The following is a 24,617-nucleotide window of genomic DNA, read 5'->3' as shown; positions in this document are numbered from 1 at the left end:
CTGGCTTTGAAGCTGGAGCCAGTCTGGGCGGCTCGTCCCGGTGTCACCAGCGCCAGCTGTGGAGGGTCCCGGGGGGGGGCTCCCGTGGGCTGCTCAGAGCAGCAGGATGACAGAGCTGCCCTCCTGCCCCACGGCAGCAAGGGATGGGCAGGAATGGCTGCGAAATGGAAAGCAGTGTTTAACACCACCCTGTCACCTGCCTGTGCTACAGGTGCTGAGCAGCTCTGCAGGGTGCTGGTGGGTGGGCTCTGCACCCATCCCAGGGATTTGGTTTTAAAAGTTCTTTTTCTTCTGTTCTTTAAAAAAACCAGCCCCATTCCCTTCAGAGTTTTTCAGGTATACTCTTATTTTCCAGCTGTTTGATGTCTGAGCAATATTATTCACAAAGTGGAACCTCTGCCTGGAGCCAAGGAAGCAGGATGTGGGTGGATTTGTGCTGTGCCATACACAACATGTAGGGGGGGTTTGTGCCATGCTGTGTACAAGGTGTAGGGTGGGAGTGTGCTGTGCTGCAGCTCCTGCCCTGCCAGGTGCTGCCCCTCAGGCCCCAGGCATGCTGCCTGTGGCACTGGGCTGGCAGGAGATGGCAGTGCCAGGCAGGGATGGGTTAAGGTGTGTTTTAGTGGTTCTGGGTCCCACCCAGGTCCTTGTGCATGATCTTGGTGCACTTCACCATGGTTGATGCTCCAGGGAGGGTTGGCCCTGCACAAGAGTGTTGCAGGACAGGGCTTTTCAGCAGTGGAGACCCCCAGCCCGTCTCAAGGGCTGCTCCCCACTCTCAGGGGTGTGCATGATGAGCCCCCTCCTTCCAGCTGCACTGACAAACCAGCTGTGTTTACACTGGCCAAGATTTCTACAGGTGGCCTTTATCCCTCTCTGATGGGATCCCTGTGGCCAGATAGCCACAAGCCCAGGGGAAGCCCTCAGGAGACGGGGAAACACCAAAACCAGGGTAGAACGCTGCGTTTTGGCCATCTGAAGCAGCAGCGGTCCCTGGGCACTGGATTTCTTTGGCTGGGAACCAATGGACTTGACTTCTGCTGCTTTTTAATAGTGTTTCCAGCACACTACAGGGAATGTCAGGGAAGGAAATTCCCATAGTGCTGGATGTTGCATTGCAGCGTGGGGAAGCAGCTCGTGCCAGGCTGGCATGGCTCGGAGCTGAAAGCAAGCAAATAATTCAGCATCTCTGCAAACCTTAGCTGGGGCTGAACAATGGAAGCACTCTTGTGCAGCGGGGTTGTTTCCTTTACAAGGGATTGCTTTTGACACCTCTCTTGCCTGGAAGTCTGATTTGCAGAGGAATTTGTGTGATAAGTTTAAATCCAGCCCTGTTCTGGAAAGCTCTTAGGCATAGACTTAAAATAGGCACATACTTAAATCCTATTAAAGTGTTAATTAAAACAAACAGTCAGCAGCACATCCTTGGGTGCTTTTCTTGAACAGGGTGCTTGTAAGAACTGTACCTTCAATGTGCTCTTACTGGAGCAGGCAATACTGCAGAAAACTCAGTTTCAGTGCTCTGGACATACTTCTTGGACAAGTCTGCAGGCATTAGGGGAAATGCCCTGTGTGGTTTGGGTTACTTAATAATGCAGACTGGTGCTTTTTAGGAAAAACCCCAATGAATACATTTCTGTAGCCATGGTTTACCCAGGGGAGAACATGGCATTTTTTATGGTGGGTGTTGTTGTTCTTTAAGGTTACAAATAGGTTATTTATATTTTTGTAAATTCTGTGTCATTACTGTTGTAATTCTGAAGTAGAGTTGGTCCTGTTGTTTTTTGGGGTGATGTCTGTATTCAAATAAAGCAGCAGCTGAAGCTCCTGCCCTTTGTGTTGAACAAGAGGTGTGTGTGTGCCCCACATTCCTCTCAGACCTGGTACTCTCAGTGCTGTGTGTTTGTAGTTCAATAAATCTCAGAGCTGAAGGTGCTTGGTGAGTTTGGATTCCTCTCCCCCCTGCCTGTGGGGCTGTGGGAGGGTGCATCTGGCGGGACAGTCACTGCTCCTCAGCTCCTGCAGCAGAGTCCCTCAGCCTTGTAACTGGTGTGGGAACAGGGCAGGAGCGGCTGAGCTGGGTACCCCTGGCCCCTTCCCCCGAGGTGCCAGCCCTGACAGAGGCATCAGCTGTTATTTGCTGTGCAGGTTTAATCTTCCAGCCTGACTTGGGGACAGAGAGGGGCAGAGGCACCATCAGTGATGCCCAAGGAGTTCCATCCCTGAAGGTTCACCGAGGAACAGTGAGGAACTCATAATTACAGTGCTCGTTAAGTCTGTTCTTGCCCTTACACTGGGTCTGGTCCTTAAAATAATCATTAGAAGGGAGGATACAACGGTTTTCTTTTTTAATTAAAGCTGGTACGTGTGTCCAGGCTCTTGCAGGCTCTATAGGTGCTCGTGCTGCTGTAGCTCGTTCCCAGTGTGCCAACACCCCTCGCGATGCTGCGGTCCGGTGGGTCCCGCTGCGCCTCTGCCCTAACGGTGTGGGTGAAGAAGCTGTGAACTCAGAGCCCAGAAGAACCATTCATCACTGAATGCAAACCCATAGTGTCAGTAGAGGTATTCAGCGTGTGTGGTTTCCAAAGATGCTTTTTCTGTGGAGCTCCCTGGGCACTGAGCCTCTGTTTTCACAGACACTGAATAATCACACCCAGTTAGCAGTAAGGTAAACCTGCTGCTGCCCTGAGAACAATCCAGCCCTCCTGGAGTCTGCAGAGTCGGGGATCCCAGTATCTCTGCTGCACAGAGCCCTGTGAAAGCTTCCTGTCCCATCCCACGTGAGGAGGTCTCAGTCCACACCAGGCTGCTGCAGGAAAGCCACATTCAGAGGAGGGCAGCTTCTTGCAAGCTGCTGGAGTGGGAGTTTGCAGAATGCCTTGTCTTACCTTTGAGTGATTCCTGGTTTTGGGGCTGTAACCATCCAAGATTCTGTGTTCTCAGGTGTGTGAGGGCTGGATGCACTGCAGTAGGTAAGGTGTGGGTGGGTTTGGCCTTACCTCAAGGGTCTGCTCTTCTGGAGAAGTCCCTGGGGTGACCACTCCCATGCAAAGCAGACCCATACACCCAAAGCAGGAGCTCCCTGTGAACTAGAAGTTCACACCCTGATCTGCTTCTTGCCTCAGAGCATTTGTGTTGTCTGGTCTCGCCACATTTTTGGCTGATGCACAAGGAGCAATGATAAACCATGTTCCCCTCAAAGTACTTGGGATTCCTGTTCTCAGCACTGTGATAAGAGGAGGTATCTGTGGAGCAGCATTGGCAGGAGGAACGTGAGTACTCCATACAGGCAGAGAAGAGTGGGCTTGAAAACCAGCTCCTATGTGGCCAGAACAAGGCTGACTCCTACCCCTCCAGTTGCTGGGGCCTCATCAGCCACAGTTTGCAGAGAGGCTGGCAGCATCTCAAGGAGCTGGGGTACACACAGCCTCACCTCAGCTGCCTCTGGGGGGAACATCTCCATCTGGGATGCAAAGCTGTGCAAGGCATGCAAAACACACAGGCTGACTGCGTGAGAAGCCGGTGCTTCCAGTGGAGGATGCCACTGAATGCCCCTTGGCCCACGCGAGGCACGTGCACTGGGCATTCTCCTGAGCTGGAATGTGGATGTGTGTCCTGCCTTTGATAGCAGCCACAGCTTGAAGCCAGTGATCCTGCTAAGCCATGTATTCCTGATCCATGGGGTTTTGCTTTGTAGAATTTGGCTGAAACGTGTGGGGTGTTGAGATGTGTCACTTGCATCCCCTGACAAAGTAACTGCAGAGGGAGAGACCAGCGACTCCATGTCCTGGTGTGGACCAGTAAACCCTGAGTAGACTTTATCTAAGGCCTACTGAGGTGCAAGTGAAGTGGAGTCTTTGCATCCATCTCAGAGGGCTGTATGAGGGCTCATCCCTCTGCCCAGTGAGCACTGAGTGGCAAAGCAGAGCTGCTGGAGAGGTCTGGCTGAGCTGAAGGAGACATTCCCACTATCAAAATGCTACAGCAAGAGCCAGGCTAATTAATGACCCCCATGTTAACAGAGACTACATAGTCTGTGAACAGTTAAGTTGGACAGCCTATCTAAGTTTTCCCTTGTGTGCAGATTCTGGAGGCACAGAGCAAGGGCTTTTACAGGTAAGACCTTTTTCCTGAAACCCCGTGTTTGCCTGTCCACCTTTGGTCTGAGATGATCTGCATTAAAGACAAGGTTGTGTTAAAATACAGACCAAAAAGCTGTGCTTTATGGAGAGGAGAGGGCAGGAAAAGGCACTGTATGGTCAGAGGAAGGCTGCTCTTTTCTCTGTAGGAGAGGGTCAGAAGAGGGAAGCGTGTGGTCCTCAGGAGTTTGACTGAACTGCAAAGCTGGATGGAGTGAGCAGTCGGCAGAGTGATGGAGAACTCTCAGTCATGGCAGATGCAGCTTTCCTGCTTTTGCACTTCATTTCCCTGCCTACCCTATAGAAAGCAATGGTGTTTGAACAGACAGGAGGATCTGGAGAAGAGGCACCAGAGCTAAAGGAGGCAGCCAGCCCTCGAGTGGGCAGCGGAGGAGCAGCACAGCTCACTCAGCAGAGGCTGAACGAGGCACACGCAGATGCCCGACTGCATCTGACCGTGAGACAGCTGGAAGAGTCCTCCTCAGACGTTCAGAGTGCCTTTCAGGTGGGTGTAAAACTCTCCACATTTTTGTGTCACTAGAAGGTGTGTTAAGCCAAGTTGTGGCAGAATTTGGGTAGGCAGATGGGCACCAAACCTCACCTGAGCTTGAGGCTCCCCAGTAAGGAAACCACATTCCTGTAACCCCCTGTGACGGGCTGTCCTGGCCCCAGGGGTGGGACAGCCAATGAGGAGAGGAACATGATGCTGGCTCTCCCATGCTGGTCTCTGCTGCTGGTCCCTGCACTCAGCCCCATGCCTCAGCGCTCCAGGTTCTTCCCATCCACACAGAACCCTGTGGTGGGAGCAGAATCAGGGCTGTGCTTGTGCATCCCCCCATCCCCAGGCCCAATGGGGAGGGCTTTAGTCAAGGGCTGCAAGTGGGGGCAGGCCCTCACTCTCAGCTTCCCCCTGCATGTCCATCATGAGCAGAAGGATAGTGAGGAGAAAGAGATGAACTCAAGGAAAAAGATGGTAATTAACTCATGTTAGGAGGGTCAGGTGATGCTCAGCTCCCTGTGCTCTGCTGCTGCTCCTCACATGGGAATTACTCGTCCCTGTAGGCATCAGTTGCACTTAGTGCTGTAACAAACTTCCTCTCCCATGGGCTCTTCTCGCCTGGCCCTGCATCTCTATGCCCTCTGGGACAGAGTAACCGTGGCATCAAGCCTTTAAAATCTTCTCTGCACCAAGTTCTGCACAGAGGCTAGAGGACAGGCAATTACATCTTGGTTGCTAAAAATGAAGACTAAATCCATTAGCAAGAACTAAGTTTCCAGTCCTGAGTTTCTTCCCTTCTTTGTTTTCCTCTGGCTCCCCACAGAAGATTTTTATTATTTGTTCTCTGCCCACTTTGCTTTTCCACAGGCTTTCCCCTGTGTGCACAGCACTCGGGTTACTGCTTCTCTGAAGGACACGAGGGCAATTACAAGTGAATAAAAACACACATTTTACAGAACATTATTGAATTATTGACTGTGCTTGCCAGGAGACAGAAATCTATTTTTCTTCTACCTTCCAAGCTCACCTTTTCAACCTGTGGGCTGACAGGGCCTGTCCAGAGGCAGTTTTCCCAGAGCAGCTGTGAGGCATCGCTGTGTGTTGGGGCTGCGCAGCATCACCCGCAGCCAGCACAAACATCACCCCACAGCTCTGCATGCAGACAGAACCACCTCTGGGCTCAGGGACTGTCTCTGCCTGAGAATGCCTCCCAGTATGAAGAAGGAGAACTCCCCTCTTTGGGTCATGCTGCCCTGGCTGTGTGGGCAGAGGGCAGGGAGCTGGGCATAGTGTTTAGGGGATTAGGGGGATGTCAATGAGTGCAAATCCTCTCAACTGGAGGCAAACTGGGAGCAGCAAGAACCACTACCAAAAAAGTAAATAGAAGGAGATTAAAAGTAGGAGCTTGATTCCTTTTCTTGGCAGCCAAAGTAGATTTTTAAGGGAAAACATTGCAGCTCCAATCATAAAGCCTTGCTGATGGCAAACAAACAGTCTTTGTCTTCGGGGAGAGCCCGATGCCAATGGTTATTGCTATCTGTCAAAAATCCATCATTATCCCAGTGAAATTCCTGTGTTCCTTCCCTGAGTCCTGGTGGTAAACGAGGCTTTTTGAGCCTGGCCAGCCTGTTTCTGTGTGACAGTTATTATATTAAGGGGAGCCAACAGGCTGGATAATAGGCTGGGTTTTTATTTGAATGCAGCTGCATCGGGGAACAGAGATTTAGCAAAAGAATAAAATGCTTTTGCAACCCATTCAGTACCTCTTCAAACTCCCCCTCACATCCTCCTCTGAGCTGCTTTTAAGGAATTATTGAATTACAAATGCATACTCCAGTCAAACACAATAACAATAGGGCACATTCTCATCATTTCTTACCTCCTGCAGTTAATGTAACACAAGCAGGATCGACGGGCACATGATGCTTGGGGGGTTCACCCTGGCCACCTCCAGATGAGCCAGGCACGGCCCCACACCGGGGACTGTCCCACAGTGGCCCTAATGCCGCTGATGGATGCCCAAGGACGAGGGGAGAACCACGCAGAGCTGCACCAGGAGCTACACCGGGAGCTGTGCTGCAGCCTCACTGAGGTCTCACCATGATCTGGTCTCAGACGGTCCCCCCAAAGCATGCATCCCATACCTTAGACACCGACGGAGATGGGCTCCTATCCCCTGGCACATGAGGCACAGAAAGGTATGAAATGGCATCCTGGAATCCACGAGTGGGTGTACACACACATACAGGATGAATAAATATAAATATGTAAACATATAAATACATAAGTATATAAAGTATATTCCCCTTTGTGGAACCGAGTTAGCAGCAGCAGCCTGGCTGCTGGGCAGCAGTGGGGCTGGCTCCAGGCACGGAGCTGGGATGGATCCATCAGCACTGCGGGGGTCAGGGGAGACTTGCCTGGGGCTGAGGGCAGGAATTGCTGCCGGGAAGCCTTGCACACCCATGATGAGTTTGTCACTAACCCTCAGAGCAATGGTATTTTCCCTCTTTCTGCTTTTTCCCCAACCCTCCATTTCTCCATCCACATCATGAATCATTTCATCAATAAAATACAGCTCTGCCCTTAAGTTAGAAGTGATGCTCCCAGAGCCAAACAGAAGTGTAGGGCACTGAACTTTGTATTTGCAGCAGTTTCAAGATACGACCCTCCCTTTTCTCACCAGAGTATTTCACAAGGGCACCAGGGAGACATTAAAAGCTGCTCATCCTGGAGCGAGCTGGAAGGAGGACAGGGTGATGACTGTGGCACTTGAATGCTGGGGATCAGACAAGCCTGAGATTCGTTTTCAACCCACTCCCATTTGTGGCTGAAATGTCTGAGTATATTGCTAAATGTTTGTGGTCTTTATTAGCAATGTTAATCATTACAGTTCACGTGGGGGATGAATACGTTTCTGCATTGTGCCCTGCAAGCTGTGAAGGACGACAGAATGCTTGTCCTCCACTAAACAGAAGGCAAGGTAATGCAGTTTAATACCATCCTTTTAAACAGAGTAAAAGGCAACCTTATGTTCACGTCATCTTTAGCCTTACATCTGTTAACATTTACCTTCAGATTCAATAAAGGGGGAAAAAAACAAATCTGTCTCATGCAAGAGGTGTGAGAACGTGACGGGAGGGGGCGTGGGGCAATGTGGGTATCTGAGCAGCCGCTGCCACCTCCATTCGCTGCCTTTGGCTCAAGAATGGGGGAAAAAGAAGCCTGTCTGTTAAACAGTTGACCTGTAAAGAGAGATTCGGGGCAGGCAGCACACCATGAAGTATCAGGTATGTACTAGAGATACTGCAATGGTAAAAAACTAACGCTCAGTTGCTTCCCAGTCTTTAGGAGACTCTTGGTTTTCACTTGGTGCGAAGGGCCCAAGCAATGCATCACAGTTCAGAGGGAGATAAAAATCTCCAAAATAGCCCAGAGTCATCCAGTCTATTGCAGCTCCTCGTTAACTGAGCTTTGGGGTAAATCCATCATGGAAGTTTTGGGTGATCTGAGAACTCCCTGTAATTCTGTATTCTGCCTCATTTGACATGTAGCACCAAATGGAGATAAAAGTGGGCAGTGAAAGGAGAAAGAAGCTGCAAAAGGTTTAGGCCATTGATTAACTGATCACTGAATTTCTGTTGGAAGTTGCCTGAGACAAGAGATGGCAGCAGGGAAACATCACCTCCATCTCAAAAAAAAAAAAGGAACTAACTCTGTTGCCTTAAATTTTTCCTGCCATCACCTTTATTACGTGTCATAAACTGTCTCCTAATCACAGCCGAGATCTGGCCACCAGGGTCACAGGGCTCAAGAGGCACAGGCTGGATACCAGCGTGGCTTTGAAGCACCAGTGACTCCTGCAGCCCTGGTTGAGCAATATGCTGCAGTTCTGGTACAATGGCATGAAACTGTCAAAAATGATGGTTTGAAAATCAGTGTCAGTATCTTCAGCTACAAACAGCAAGGGAAGATCCTTGCAGAGGGGAAATCTTCAGGGCAGGAGACCACCGAGGTGAAACAACGTGCCAAGACAGAGTGAGTATGAGAAATGTGTGCAACCACGGCATGGAGGTGTGTTAAAGGTGGCACTTGGTGAGGATAGAAAGCTTTACCCTCTGAAGCAGCATTAATTGCAAGGCAATAAACAGAAAGCTGATTAATGGAGAACACTCCCGATAATTGTCACTTACGGTGTCCCATAAAGCCATTGTTTTTGTCTCCAGCAGACAAGATGAGATAGTCCATCAATCTGATTCTATAAACCAATTTGTCTGTTCTTATCTGCCAAGGAGGTTTTTATGAGACCTGTCATGGAAAACTCTCTTCAAGTGACAGACTATTGTGTTGTAAAATCAGATACATGGTTTCTACAGGACTCAGCCTGTTGGGTTTTGGGGCTTTTTTTGTTATTACTGGCTTTTTCCTTCCCACCTCTGGTAAGTGACAACTGCTCTTCATTGACAGCTCATTGCCAAGGGCAATGTCCTCATGTGATTTGGCATTGCTGAACAAGGCATTATGAGCCAATATGGGCTCTTGGGAGAGCCAAACATCATTACAAGAGCCAAATGCATCACTTTAACCCTTATTATGGTGGCAAAGGAAAAAATACTGAGTGGGGGGCAGGAGTAGAGCAGGGCAAGAAGTGCTTTTGCTTTGATGTCTGGGCAGATTTCCAGTAGCTGCTAAGGGTGGGTTTGCTCAGGCAGCACACAGGGCACAGGCGTTGCAGATCCCCCTCTCAGCCGTGTCAGATCACAGCCCCCCAGCTGCTGGCACCTGTGGCCCAGTGCCACTGGGAGCATCGAGCTGAGCCGTGTCTCGTGACCTGCCCCAGGGCCCCTGCCTCCTGCCATCAGCCAGTCACCCCAGTGGCAGACCTCTGCCAAGGCAGACACCCCAAACACTGCGCTGCCAGCACACCTGGGCAGTGACCTTGGCTCTGGCAGAGCCACTGGGCACAGCCAGCACAGCGGGGTCAGAGAGGTGTGTGACTGGCAGTGCTTGGACAGGCAGCTCTGGGGAGCAGTTCAGGAATATAGGCTGCAATTTGGGCAGGGATTACTGCTGAGCACTGGTGGGACAGGGCAGCTTTGGGAAAAGCCTTGGGGCTTTAAACCCATTGCTGCTGGTAGCATTGTGCTTGGCCTGACAGACCTGCCCTTACCCTGTCAGTGCTCCTGCTTGGGCTTCCTCCAGCATCTGGGGAGATCAGAAGCATTTTTCTTCCCACTGCAGCATGGGAGGCAATAGCTCGAGGAAAGCGGGTGTGTTTGCTCCTCAGTCGGTGAGAGGGTAGAGTCATCTGCCCTGACTTGAGGGAGAGACTCTCCTTTGCTGCCCATGGCACAGGCTGGCCGCCCATCCTCTTCCAAGTGCTCATTTTGGGTGTGCCCTTTGCATTGGAGCCTCCTGGGTGAGTTTCAGCCTTTTTCCTCTCTTTTCTTCCCCTGATCTGGGGATGACCCAATCTGCTTAGATCTCAGTGCAAGAGGATGGTCTCTGAAGCTCACCCACCTATGCCCCAACTTCCCAAGGTCTGATCTGGATTTAACCAAAGACATTTCTATTCATTCTTTCAGCATGCTCTGGACAGCCCCTCTGTACTGTTTTCCACTTGAAGAGCTAACTGATGATAATTGTACTCTGTTCCTCCTTCCTGAGCTAATTTTGTGACTCATTGTGGTTTTTCTTCAGCTTGCTTTTTATTAATCTAGTTGGCATTTTGTGGTTTCTTTGTTCATTATGTGATGGGGCTATATAAGGGGATTTGTCTCTGGAATTCAGGTATCCCCTGCACTGTGTTCTCTGTTATCGTCTTCATCAGCAGCTATGCTGAAGGCAGTTAGATGCATTTGGCATGAGCTAACCTTAATAAATCCGGGTTGTTAATCACTCAGACATGTCTCCGTTGAATCTTTGCACACTGATTTGTGTGCTCAAATAGTTTCTCTGGAGCAGACTTCTGGTAACTCGATGTTTTAGTAATCTGCCCTCCAAATCCACCCGCGGGGTCCTGCGTCCTGGAGCTTTGCCTGCCAGGGACAGGCTGCCGAGGAGAGCAGAGCCGCGGCCGCCGGGGGCGCGGAGCGCTGGCTCAGCCCGCAGCGTGAGCAGCGCGGGGCTGCCCGGACAGCCAGGCTCCGGGGGACTTCTCCATCGCTCTGGCCCCAGGGAGCTGCGCGGACAGCCCGGGCCGTGCCACTGCCCGCTGCCCCGGGGCACGGCTCTGGGCACCCACCGGTGCAGCCCGCCTGGGAGGGGGAGGAGCGATGCCGCGTTTTGGAAGCTCTCCTGTGATCCTGCTGATTTGAGACACCGGCTGCCTCCGGTGCCGCTCAGGAAGCCCTTCCCACAGGTGAACGGCGGGTCTGAAGGCAAATTAATGGATGTTTAAGCATCTATTTACCTGCTGAGCTGGCTAAGCCCCTGACTTGTTGCAGCAAAAGCAGAATTGGCGAGATCTCTGCTGCAGCCCGTGGGTGGATGAGCCCTCGGTCTGCTGCAGCAAGCCCCGCACCCGCAACTCAGCAATCTCTTGCCCCTCAGACAAAGCAAACAGCAGAGCTCAGGTTATCTGCTTTTTTTATGTTGTGCATCCTATCGTTTTCCTGGCTGCTGCTGAGAGAGTGCTGCTGTGTTAGCCAGGGCATCCTCCAGTGATACAAGAACCTTGAGGCAATGGGCAAAGCATGCAAGGCTCTGAATCTCATTCAGGCATTGATAATTACTAGTCTAGATAGCTAAGCCATTACGAAGATGCAACACAGTCAGCTCTTACATCATGCCCATTTAGGGAAGAAAAATCCAGCAATGACGAGATGCTACGATTGACAGATCCAAGGAAAACCAGCCAGGCTATTTTTCACAGCAAGAGAGAGCTGACTACTTGGATTAGCAGAAGATCAGGGGAGTGGGGAGAGAGACCTGCTTCTTTGGAATGAAGTCTTTGATTCCTCCAGAGGACAAAAAAAAAACCAAAAGGAGACTATGGAGCCAATTAAAGACAGGAAGGAAGGGGAAAAAAATCTACCACAAAACCAGCTAAGAAACAGCAGGTTAAGAGACTTCAGAGAGACTTCTGCTTCACCCACAGTCACTAGCCATGATGAGCTCCCAGAACAGCTCTCCCATTGAAGGGATGATGGGCAGATATGACTCCAAGGCTTGCCTGGCGCTTCCCAAAAACCTGTCTACTTCTGAGCAGCCAGTCTGTACCAGCATTCTTGGACAAATGCCTCCAGAAACTATAGAAAATGTCTATCTATCCATCTTATCCTGTAAACCAGCCCTGGGGATGAAATTTAATCCCCAGCTTGGCTCATACCCCAGAATTTGCCAACAGCGAGGTAGATTTCATTTCAGGATCTCAGCAAGAGCCATAGCTTAATGTTTCTCATGGAAGATATCAGTGTTAGGGTTGTTGCTATGGTTATTTTGTAGAAGCCTAATATATAATCTGTACATTGAAAGAAAACACAGAAAGAAATGTCTCTTTAGAAACTGTGTGAGGTTTGTGTGCCTGTGGAAAGGCACAAAGAACAACTTGCTATACACAGGGCTGGCACTCACCTTTCCATGGGGAAGAATCACTATGAAAATAAAGCAGGATACACAGTAGTTTGAGGGCTGAAAGTTGGTGAGGAACAGTGAGAAGGCAAATGACAGCTGCTCTTAATAATTACATGAGGTGGTGCTCGTTAATTAGAGACGCTTTTAACATTTTTTTAAATCTCACAGTGATGGTTTTCAGCTGAAAACAGCCCCTGGTCTATGGAGAGAGAGGCCAGTGTCAGTTAGTTTGCAAGTGAAGTGCCTCAGGGATAGTGTATTCAGTCATTTCTGCTGCTGCTCCTGATGTTCTGCTGCTTCTTCTCAGGCAGATGCTGCAGGGAACCCCCGAGGTGTGAGGATGTGGCTGAGTGGGGTCAAGTGGCCTGGAAGTGAAGACCTCCCCTCCTTCCTCCCCTGTTCCTTCTCACAGAACAAATGGGTGGAAAAATATGTCCATTTTTAGTTTCTCTTCTTTGGCCTGTCTCATCACCCCCAGGAAGGTGCTGTGAGCACATCTCATCTCTGCCAGTGATCCAGGTCCCCCTGTCTCCTCCTCAGGCTCTCAGAGGATCCATCCAGATCCTGAGCAGATCCCTGAACAGCATCATGCAGTTTTCACCAACTGAAGCTCAGAGGCCTCAGCTGCTCCTCCCTAGACATACCTCCAGCCTTTCACCCACTTGGCTGCCCTCCTCCAGACGTGTTCAAGGACCATCACAGCCTTCTTAAATTGGAAGACCCAGAACTTCACACACTTCTCAAGGTGAGGCCACACCAACAACAAATATTTTTTATCCAAAGCACTTTGGGTTTTTTTGCCCTTGAATTTCAAGTCTAAGGATAGAGAGCAGCCACCTGTCTGGTCTGACCCAGAGCCCCTCTGTCACCACTGCAGCACGTACCAGTCACCAGCATCACGTTTTGACACAGCACTCAGGAACTGTTTGGGTTCAAAACAGAGCTTTATTCCTGCAAAGGACTTATGACTACTTAGCCCAAAGTCTGGGTGGAGAAGTAAAGAATAAATATTTTTCCAACCTTTTGTCTGTCTTTTCCAAGTGAGACATCCCTTGCTCAAGCTCAGCCTGGCCTTGGTGCTCAGCCTCTCTGCTCTTGGTGCAATTTTAATTTAAGAGGGATGGTATGATGGCAAAATGGGTATCTCTGCCCAGGCCAGGGGGTCCTTCCAGGTCCTGCTCCACAGTGCCCACCCACTGCTTCAGCCACGTAACAATGGTGGTTTCTTTTTGCCTTTAATGTCTCTTTTTCCTGTATTTTTTCCTCTCATACTAAATCTCTCCTTTGTTCTGTATCCCTTTTTCTCTCCTGCCTCCCAAGCGTAGGTAAATTAAACCATATTTTTCCCATGACTGTAAACAAAACCTTCCCTCTTAGTCAGAGTCAATTCTGTTGTTTAAGTGAAACTCTTTCATAGCAATTAGTAATTATGGAGAATGATTTCCTTCTTCAGTGTTTGCTATAGCCCTGATGAAATATTTTGTGGACTTTTGTTTAGTGCCAGTGTAAGTTTATTTCCTGAATGAATATATTTGTAATAAAACCAAATATGAATTCTCAATAGGTTACATTTGTCTGAGTGGCATCTGAGGCTGATGCCCAGTGTGTGTTTCTGCTCCCTTCTCTGCTGGGGACAGACCTCAGTAGCTCTAGACAATAGAGGTGGGGGGACAGGGATGGATGGCAGAGCTGGAGCAGAGGGAGTGAGAGGAGGAGGAGCAGAGAAGGCAAAACAACCCTTTCTGCTGCTGGGAGGTTTTGGTAAAATGATCTGGTTAAACTCGGTGCAGATTGAGCTGACCTGGGTGTCCACGTCCATCCTGGAACCACAGGTCGGAACCGACCCGTTGCTGTTGCCCTGCAGTGATCTGTTGGTGGTGTGAAATGTGTCACGAGTGCAGAGATGGGTCAGAGACATGGGACAGCAGGAGCAATGATAGAAACCTGGCTCCTGCTCCCTCTGCTAGGAATACCAGGGGAAACTCTGAAAGAAACCACCCTGTCTGTGAGGCTCCATGTCCCCTGCACACGTACCTGGCTCTGGGACCAGCTGCAGCTGTGGGCTCGCAGGGAAGGTGTTTGAGGGTCTCTGCTCCCACTGCCCCCAGTAAAGGGGATGCTGCCGGGACACGAGTCAGGAGTCAGTTGTGAAACACCAGAGCAGCAGCATTGCTTCCTGAGGAGAAACGGGGAGTCCCCTTTTCTGTGGCTGGGTGCCGCCCGCTGCGCTCGGGCCGCGGTCACAGGCCGGTGTTGGCCGTGCGGGTGTGCGCGGTGCAGCCGCTGCCGGCCCCGGGCCCTGCGGGGTCCAGCCAGGCCTCGCGGCGGGACGGCCCTGGCACCGCCTCGGCCCGGCCCTCACACACCTTCTGGCACATGCAGAGCAGGGACCTGAGCTCCGAGCGGAAGCTCTCGTTCAGCCAGCAGTAGATGAAAGGGTTGTAGCAGGTGCTGCTCATAGCGAACCAGTGCAGGGCGAAATAGAGGGAGTTCTTTGTCTTGATGCCGAGGCTGGAGATGAGCACCACGTAGCAGTTGAGAGGGAACCAGCAGACAGCAAAGACCACCACCACCAGCATCAGCATCTTGATGCTCTTCTTCTTGTTCCTGTGGTGGGTGATGTACTGCTGCGTGGTGATGTCTCCGATGGCATTGCGGAGCCACAGCTTCTTTGCCAAGCGCGTGTAGGTGATGGTGATGATGGTCAGAGGCAGGAGGTAAAGAAGGAGAAAGGTAGACAGGTCCAGATACTTCCAGACCAGCTCTGCGGGCTCAGGAAAATCAGGGAGGCACAAACTCCGGACAGTGGCTTCTCTTGAAAAACAAAGCAATACATACATTAGCAGGTCATTGCTGTGCCAATGGATGCTGCTAATTTGGCAAACCACAGCAGGGCTCCAACATCACCCACAGCCACAGACAGAGGAGGGACAGATATTGCTCAGTTCAGCAAAACAACCGCCTGTCAAACCTCTGCTTCCCAGAATGTCTACTCACAGTGTTCTCTCTGCATCTCACCAAGGATTAAGACTGGCTGCTGCCTATCATTATCTGCTTTCCCCTTAAGGTGTGGTGTTTGATAAAAGGAATTCTTAGAGACAAACGAGTTTCCTCTTAAAAGCTGCAGTTGATTTTAATTAACCAAATCCCTCGTGTCCCCTTAATATGGCTGAAGTTGCCCCTGATGGTCCATTCTTATAAAAGGGGCTACTGTGAGAGAAGCGCTGGCCTGGCTGCATCTGCCACTTGCCCACGTGCTTGGGCACAGAGGCACAGCAGTGCCTGTCTCCTCCTCCCCAAAACCACAGGGCAGGAGGAAAGAGCACAGCAGACAAGACCTACCTGACTCCTGCTTTTTCCCAGTTCCATAAGCAACTCCTACAGATCTGTAAAAAGGACACAAAATACCCAGGTTTCCCTGAACATGCCCACCCAGAGATGCAGCCCAGGATGTGCACGTGAGCTGTGTGAACTGGCCAAGCACCACTGACCCAATGGCTCCAGGACACAGGGGAGTCCTGCCAGTGCTGGGGTCACTGCTGCAGCCCATGGCAGTGACTCTGACATGTCTCTGCTGGGGTGATTTGCCCCTGTGCCCTCCCATGCTCCCCAGCAGACACAGGGCCCCTTCGCTGGAGCAGAAAGCTGCTGCAGCAGCCAGGAAGCCAAAGACATGTGGAGGGAAGGAGAGGGGGCTGCTGGGGTCCCTGTGAAAGCCTCGCAGACACCGCTCCCCCTGCACAGCCAGCACTGAGCATCCCCTCACCACCAGCTCCTCAGGACACTGGCTGTTAAAACCTCATCGTTGCATCTTAGAACAGCTATGATTGTCAGAAAACCTGGTCACTTAGCTCGAGTTTAACTTCATCCTGAACTTCTGGTGGTGAGCTAACAAAAGAACTGGGTTTCACTATCCAAGATGGTTTGTTTTAACAGCACCTTCCCTATCTGTCCTGCTCAAGGATCCATGCTCTGCCCACACCTTCCAGCCCCCCGCAGCTGATGTCCCCTCCACATCCTGCAGCAGATGACTCAAGCGAGGAAACATCAGTAGAAAGGAGCACTCACAAGTATTTACAGTGCATGTTTTTGCCTTTCTTTCCCTTTTTCTTCTCTTTTTCTCTTATTCCACATTGCCCTTTCCCACCCTTGTCTTCTTGTTCACCTGCACCCAGCACAGACTTCAGTCTTCGTCATTATTTGTTGCAGTATTGATTAACATCTTTAACATCCTGTTTTCAACCTCTGCAGCTGGCTCTGTGGCACAAACACAGGCTGCTGGAAAAGAGGCGGTTGCGAGCTGGGGCTGCACACGGCTGTGGGAGGGATGAGGATGGGCACAGGGGCAGAGCTGCACTGAAGGCCGCTGTGGATGGCTTTGGCGACATGCCTCCAGAGAGAAACTGATGCAGAAGGGAAAATCATCCTTTTTGAACTGCATTCCCAGCCTTCTCACCAGGATCTGGCTCACTGCTGGAGAGGGTGAAGCTTTGGTGCTTGAGTAAAAACACCTGTGAACAAAGCAGGCAGCAGAGAGAGCTTGCAGGTAACTAAAATCAGTGTGTAGCCTTTGCTCGCCCCTTCCCTCTGTCTCTAAAGGAGGGGTGCAGAGCTGTGGGAGATGCTCACAAAACCAGAAAGAACGCCGTGTTTTGGTAAATCCACGTGTGACCACGGACTGCTGTGCACTGCAGCCAGAGAGGTTTGATGCTCTTCTGTCCCCAGAACCACAACAGCTCCCCGGTGGGACTCCTCAGGAGCTCCTGGCCCAACACAAGCCCTTACGAGCAATATCCCAACTGCAGCATTTGTTCAATGGAGAGCAGGGCTGTGAATAGCCTGTCCTGGAAGCCCTGACACTGCTGAGCTGCCACGTGCCAGCGTGAGGCTGGGCTTCCTGCGGCCGTGCCGGGGGATGAGCAGAGGCAGGTGCTGTGGAACCGACAGCGGCGCTTGTTCATTCATGAGCAATTTGCCCAGCGATACCCCGGCCACAGCTGCGACGCGAGCACAGGGGTAACCCGGCACTCTGTTTACAAAGTCTGAGCAGTTGAGGATATTATATCCCCTTCAGAGGCATCTCTCAGTCAGATCAATCACAGGCACCAGTAAGGGAGAGCTGCAAAGCCTCAGATGACATGCCTGTGGTGTGGAAGCTCTCGCATACCAACAGCGGTTAGAGCCCGTCTGGGCAGCCTCTCTCCCTGCTGTGCTGATGGGAGGGAAGCAACTGTGCCACGAGCAGAAGGGTGTTTGTCCTTTACACAGAAGCTCAATAACTACATTGAAACCTTCCTCCTGTTGCCTCTCGCTGCCTCCTCTCCCCCTCCCTGGGACGCCACTCCCAGTTTGAAAATACCATTCCCTGCAAGATTATCCCCTTGGCCCGGAGCCCGGCACTGCCATGGAATGCGGGTCCCAGCAGCGTGACACACACCAGCTTGGGTAGCATCATGGGCTGTTTTCTAGCCAGGAGGAGTCACAGCAATGTCACAGGCTAGTGAGGACAAGAGTGACAGAACAGGTTGTGTACCATGAAGGAACAAAAGACTGCAAAGGCAAACCAACCCAAGACTCTTGGTTCTTTAGTTCTCCCTGGTAGAGAGGGTGACTACTCACCAACGAATGCCACCACAAGAACAAGTGGAAGGGAGACAGGAGAAGCTTTGTTTTTTCTTTCCCTTTTTTTCCCCTCTAGATCAGAACCTTCACTTCTTTCTGATACTTCCTTGGTCCTCATGTGGATGTGGAATCCCACTTTGTCGCCTTTCAATAGCTCCAGTTGTTGTGCTCAGCCAAGTAAAGAGCTCCCTTTCCCATGGCACAAGGCAAAGCAGCACCCTGAGGTGACTTCACTTAGCTGTGGAAGCATCATTCCTCTCACCAGCCCTTTGCTGCAGAGGAAGAGGTGGAGGTTTCTCTTTTGTTTTTCTTGTTTATGCAACATTAAGCAGAGGAGCCTCAGCCTTTAAGGAAGGCTTCATAAATCCAAAAGGAGGAAATTCAAGCACAAATTAGTGTATGTGGTCTTGAAGATCCGAGTTCATGGCCCTTGCTGACTCCCAAAGGTGGTCCTCTCCTCCCCATTCTTTCTGTGTAGTCTTGCTAATGCCAGCACCAGACACCACTGAGAGAGGCTGTAACAGGGGGCTGTGGGACCTCTCCACGCTCGTTTGGAAGGGGGAAAAAAAAACTCACCTGTAGTTATACTGGAAAAGCTTTTGATAGATGGCATGAGGCAGGGAGAAACAGGTTGCCATCAGCCAGATAACAGAGACGCTCAGCGCTCCCTTTGTCAGCGACATCCTCTGCTTCAGCGGGTTCAGGATGACCTGCAACACAGACCTCACTGTGACTCTCATCATACAGCAAAGTCCCTTCACCAATGCACACAGCAGAGGCATTTTCTGACATGATCTAAGGCTATTAAGAAAATGACAGCCGTGATTAGGAAAATGTCCTGCTTATTACAGTGACCTGGAGAAGGGGACACATTGAACTTTTGAGTCTTCTGCTCAGAAGTGCTTTGAAATAAACTTTTCCCCCTATTTTGTTCTGTGAGGACCATTTTCCTTAAATTGTGGGTTACCTTCAGCAGGAAAAAAAAAAAGATACCTACACAAGTCTCTTTGCTTATGGATATGTTTGTTAATTCTATGTGAATGACACAAAGAAATGTCTCCTGTTTGAGCTGAAAACTCCACCTCTCTTCTGAGGCATTAATTCACCTTCTATGAAATCTGGTTTGTTAGACGAAAAGATAAAGAGCTCATAAAACCTGGAAGTGCAGGAAAGGAGAAGGTTGGCAGAGGTGAGTGCGTGGCCTGGGCTGCCCTCTCCCTCCCAGCCTGGCACTGCAGCGAGCCCCTGGCACAGCCTGCCTGCAGCACACAGGGGCACAGGCTCCTCCCAGTACTTCCCACAGAGGTTTCTCACTCTGCTGTTCCCCTTTATACTGGCCCAGCATTAATCCCATACTGATACCACGGGGCTTTAATCTCAGAAGCTCATTTTACCCCAGCTGTCCTGCAACTTGATGATGCAGCAAACGACCAATGAGAAAACAAGAGCAAAAGAACACACAACTAAATCGGAATTTGAGCTCAGGACGCTACAGACCGGTGTTCTGTGGGCTCTGGATGGCAAATTTAAGAGCTTGGAAATGCTCCCTGTGCACTAACTCTTTGCACCCCACATTGGCTCTGCTGTCTGTCAGGACCCCTTGTGTAAAACACAGCTTCTTGAATCAACTTGCTCTGCCATACCTGGGGACTAGGTTGGACCTGGCTCTTTCCAAATTACTAGAAAAGGGTGTCCTCACCCTTTGCCACTGAGATCCTCAGAGTGTCCTGTGTAACCTGTGATCCTGCACTTTGTGCTTTCCCTCCCATCCTGTACTTGGAAGCCTACAGAAGTCCATTGAGCCTTCCCATCCCTCACACACAAGCAGCATCGTAGAATTTATCTCCAGAGCCTTCTCACTAGATATGGGGTTAATTCCCAAGATTCAGGCACTGTGAACCCACAGGTCAGCCAAGGCTGGGGGCTTTGGGAGGAGGCTGAGTGGTATTTGACCTGGTGCCGGTCCAGGGCGATGGCTGTGAGCGTCAGCGTGGAGACGTGGAGGGAGCAGTACTGCACGAAGCGGCTGACGTGGCACATGGCCTTCCCAAACACCCACGTGCTGTTCACAAACCGAACCTGGGGGGAAAAGCAGACCTCACCAGCCAGCAAAGGCATTGAAAGCAAACCCATGGAGAGACCCTTTGGATGACACCTGAGCTGGCACAGAGGGTTTGACCAGCTGGCTGGGCAGTTCCACCTGAAGCCCAAAGGAAGATGAGCTACGTTGGCTTTTGAAACACCTTTGCATAAGGGTTTATAAGGTCAAAACCCCCAGACCAAAAGAGTGGTGCTGTTGCAGCCCTCCTGGGCTGCTTGTATAAACAGCCTTTGTGAACAGCAGTTAAATAACCTTTTAATTATTCCAACAACCACATTTGGAAAAAGTAGGCCCAGGTTTGGTCACACAACCCCCCTTCAGATGTGGAGAGCTTTCACTACGACTTTACTCAACTGCAGCTCTGAAAAGCTTGACTACCTTCTTCCAGTCACCTGAGTATGACTGGCATTCGACCTGTGTTGACACACTAAGTGTTAAGTGTGACTCTCTAGTGCTCTCCTGCATGCACATTAAAAGTACACGTTCATCTGGGTTCTTACTCTGCATTCCCCAAGAAGCTCTAGCTGTGGTCTGGTGGCATACTTGGGGAGACTTTAGAGTCCTTTAGGAGAGTCTAACAGCACAAAGAGAGCTCACAGGCTGCTGAATGGTGTTTCACTTGCCTGGCAGAGTTGTCTATTAGACTTGCCTGTGCTGGGTTCACACCTCAGTGCTAGAAGAGCATGCACAGAGCAAGTGTGAACACCACATGGGGCTTTCTGGTGAGAGACTCCCCTCCTGGCTGACGGGACAGCACAGCGGGACACTTACCAGGGTAAAAGGCGTGTTGAGCAGAGTGATCATAATGTCAGACACTGCCAGGTTGACAATGAAAAGGCTGGTGGCTGAGTGCATCCTTTTGTTCTTCAGCACCACGTGGCACACCAGCATGTTCCCAAAGAGAGACATGATGATGATGATGGAGTATGCCATGATCAGGAGAGCTTTCACTGTTGGTTTCTGGGATTCAGGCTCGTATTTAGCTAGCTCAGCAAACTTCTCCCACTCAACAATGCGGCTGTCTGTCCAGTTGAAGGTGGTCCTGTTGGTTGCTTGGTAAATGGAGATGAGTTTGGCCAAGGAAGAGTAATGATCAAACTCCTCAAGAAACCCCACCATCTGTGACTTGTATGACTGAAGCAGTAAGCGAGGCATGGTGGATTTAGCCTGAGCCTTCCTCCAGGCTCCAGGCACTGGGATCACAGCTCCAGCTGACACAGCAAGTGATCCATCAGCTTCATCTGCCTGGTGCTCTGGGAAGCTGGTGAAGATGCAGCTGCCATTACAAACTCCACCTTAACACGGGAAGCTGGAAGGAGCCTCTAAGGTGTGATGGCTTTCCCCAGGGGCAGAGGCAGCACCGGGGAGCAGTTCCAGCGGGCACTCGGGAAGAGGTTGGTTTGGGACCACACAATCTCAACCCCTTCATGTATCAAGAATGGCAATAGCTCCACAGGTGGGCTGGAAAGAAGAACTAGTTATAACATGCAAAAAATGTAGGAAAACCTCAGATGAGGTTTGAAACTGTTTTAATCCCATCTCAGTTTGTTGTTCTTTGTTCTCACCTGAGTCCATTTTTCCTCCAAGTTCCACAGGAGGCTGCACTGTTGGTTCTTTCATCCTCTACTTCAAAACACTTAGTTTTGTTCTGTTGAAATGTAAAGGCAGAGACATTGGGGATCATTTTTAAGAGCAGAAGTAAGTTTTGTCTGCATCTAACCCCAGCAATTGTCCTAAAGCAATTCAGAACCCGGAATCACATCAGAAACTGACTTTAGTCTATCTCATATTTTCTCCTCCAAACAACAGCTGAATTCTGCTTCCAGTGCTTCGGTTTCAGTGAGAACAGAGTGTTAGACTTGGCAGCAGAGGCACAGAACTCAGCGAGAGGCCACCCACACCATGTACAAACAAACCAACACATAGTGCTACACACAGCAGCACAATTCCCTCAAGACAAAACCCTCCACTTGCTCACCTTTACCTGTAGCCATTTGTAGCTACTTCTGGCAATTTCAGATTGCATTGATCTATTGCTGTTAGGTAGAACCTATTAACCACACACACCAGTGTTTACTGATAAGCTACAAGTGGGAGGAGAAGGTTCGCCCTGGTTTGTTTGGTATGTGCCTTTCCCATCAAGCCCTGTGGCTGTGTGCACAAATCAATGGGCCTCACGCAGCGTGAGGGATTAATAAGCAGAGCCTTTGGAGCTCTGAAAGGCTCCCTGGCACCAGCTCACCCCAGCCACACAGCTGTCCTGCATCCCACATTCAGCAGACCTCCAACCCACCGCTCAGTCATGGCAGTGGCCTCAGCTGCAAACACTATGAGTCAGGGATCAACTCTTCAGACAGAAGCAAGGGGATTGGGACTGGGTGTGTTTGTACCCACAGATTCCCATTCTGCAATCCACTTTGGCTTGTCTGCTTACTTCAGGGAGTGTCAGGAATACCAGAGGACCTACAAGAGGATGCATCTCATAAGCCAGTGGATGTTAAAGCCACTTGGTGAGGAGGGAGGAAGGAGGAGTCATCCAGGACGCTCTCAAAAAGAGACAATGGCTGTTTCCTGGGCAAATTTCGGAGTGAGAGAAGCCTGGGTAGGACAGAGAGTGTGACAACACTTGTATGTTCTGCTAGAGCAAGGCAGCTCTAATCCAGCAAAGCAATTAATCTCCCTGTTGCTCTCCGAGTCCTGGCAGAACTGAAAGCACCAGGCCATAGTCCAGGGCCCAGTCTGACTCTCGGAGAAGATATGAACCTGAGGAGCTGCCATGAAACTGGGAGCAGAGCTTAAACCAGGAAAAGGGTTCATTCACCTTGTTTGAAACAGATGGTTGGTACACATGACTCATTGCAGCAAAATACCTCTGTGACTAGGAGCTCTACATGGGTGAGAGTGGACTTAATGCTTACACAGGTAATGAGAGAATCCAGAACTACATCACTCTGGGCTTCTGGCGTGAGAGAGCAGACAAGCTCTCCACTCCACTGAGGACATTAAGAGACCTGCAAGGTTTATCCCATGCCTGGGTAAGGTGTGCAGGACTCCCACCTCTTCATTGTCTGCTGTGGTATGTACTGAAGACGCCATTCTTCATGGTGCATGGTGGCTCTCAGTGAGCAGTGAGAGGGACCTAAGGCTAATGTGACACCTGTGTAACAAAAAACATATGACTTCAGTCAGCTCCAGATTAACCAATTTGACCTTTGAATAAACACAGCTACAATATTCATGCTCCACTAAAATGCTAACACTGAGCTTGGGGAGGATGCCATATGTGGTGTGACAGGTGAAATCACTGATTTCCTCCCCTGCATCAGTTTACATAAGGTTCTCATGTGGAACTCATACTTGCTGCCACAAGACAAGACCAAGTTTCAAGACACTGCTATAATGCATAGGTCAAACCAGATGTGCAGTCTGTATGCTTCAGACTGGTGGACAGCAAGAAGCAGCCTGGTACAGATTATTCAATTTTTAAAAGCCAAACAGGTTTTCCCCAGTGCCAGTATGTTTGAGGATGCCATTTCTCAAGGACTACCTGTAGGATCTGTACTCTGGAGTAGCTCACAGTGATTGGGGTACCAGGGCCTTAAATGTGGGTGCTGGAGACATCTCTTCTTCTTTACTGCTTGCAGCCATTTCTCCTGTGCCTGTGTCCAGGTCCCTGTACAATCAAACAAAAAGCTCATGCATCTGAAAATGAACAGTGTTTCCAGCTGGATTGGTGGCTGCCCTGACCCACTGCACAGCTGAACCTTGCTCTTTCCAGGAACAAGTTATAGAATCACAGTTTCTGGAGTTGGAAGAATCATTGAATCCAACTCCCTGCTCCTTCCAGGACTACCTAACGCTACCTTGTTCAGGTGCTCCTTGAGCTCAGCAGGCTTGGTGCTGTGCCCACTGCCCTGGGGACCCCAGGTTGAACGGAACAGCTGAACGTGATGGAGCTGTAACCTGATTTTCTAATGCAGAATTTCTCCTCGGGTCTTTCTGTAAAACATTGCTGTCAGCAGCTGTTGAGGCTCTCGGCACTGGCTGCTGCTCGGACAAGACCGTAGGTGCAGCAGAGAGACCTCACCTCTTTTCCTGAGGGAGGGGGTGTTTAAACGCAGGTTTTCGCGATGGGTGGAAATACCACACACGGTTCCACGCAGCAAGAGCCGACCCCGCGGTGCTCGTAACTCCATACAACCCGAAGGACCAGCGAGGAACAGCCCACCTCGACGCAACTTCTCCCCGCGCCAGGTCCCCGCGGACGGCTGAACGCTCCCGCCGGCCCCGGAGCTGCGGAGGACCGCGGCCGGACGGAGCCCGGGATGGGGGTCGCGGTTCACAGGGGCATCCCGGACGGCGCCCACCCCGGCAAAACGCCCGCGGAGAGAAAGACGGTCACTTACCCGCGGGCGGCAGCGGCTGCGCCGGGACCCCCGACGGCACCCGACGGGACGGGACGGGAGCGCGGGCACGTGCAGCCGCGCGGGCACGGAGCCGCGGGGGGGGCGGGCCGGGGGGCGGGGGCTCAGCTCCATTCATGAAAAGCCCCGTCACGGCCGCTACTCAACCCCCCCCGCTCCCGCACATCCCCCGCGTGCACTCCGTGCTGGGGGTCCGGACCGCCCCCGCCCGCGGGGCTTGAGACAGCCGGTGCTGCACCGGCAGCCTGGGGGAGGGA

At 50.9% G+C, this 24,617-nt stretch overlaps 1 protein-coding gene across 2 annotated transcripts; it reads right to left on the bottom strand.

Moving 5' to 3' along the window:
- Positions 1–13,157: 13,157 nt before the first annotated feature.
- LOC104550443 (G-protein coupled receptor 83) lies at positions 13,158–24,392 on the bottom strand. 2 transcript variants are annotated; one of them, XM_062006507.1, is made up of 8 exons: positions 24,343–24,392; positions 23,484–23,609; positions 22,855–23,093; positions 21,502–21,584; positions 20,708–21,397; positions 19,789–19,914; positions 18,412–18,545; positions 13,158–15,027 (listed from the first exon to the last, which is right to left on the bottom strand). In XM_062006507.1, exons 5-8 carry the CDS (start codon positions 21,089–21,091, stop codon positions 14,454–14,456), a joined length of 1,218 nt encoding a protein of 405 aa, XP_061862491.1. In that variant the 5' UTR covers positions 21,092–21,397; positions 21,502–21,584; positions 22,855–23,093; positions 23,484–23,609; positions 24,343–24,392; the 3' UTR covers positions 13,158–14,453. The 2 variants fall into 2 exon arrangements, with proteins under 2 accessions (XP_061862491.1, XP_061862490.1); XM_062006506.1 differs by having other exon boundaries at positions 22,994–23,093.
- Between the last annotated feature and the right edge of the window lie 225 nt (positions 24,393–24,617).

The sequence above is a fragment of the Colius striatus genome, chromosome 13 (genome assembly GCF_028858725.1).
Source record: "Colius striatus isolate bColStr4 chromosome 13, bColStr4.1.hap1, whole genome shotgun sequence".
Taxonomy (NCBI): Eukaryota; Metazoa; Chordata; class Aves; order Coliiformes; family Coliidae; genus Colius; species Colius striatus.
The sequence above is the reverse complement of the archived record's forward strand: the minus strand, read 5'-3'. Positions and strand labels throughout refer to the sequence as shown.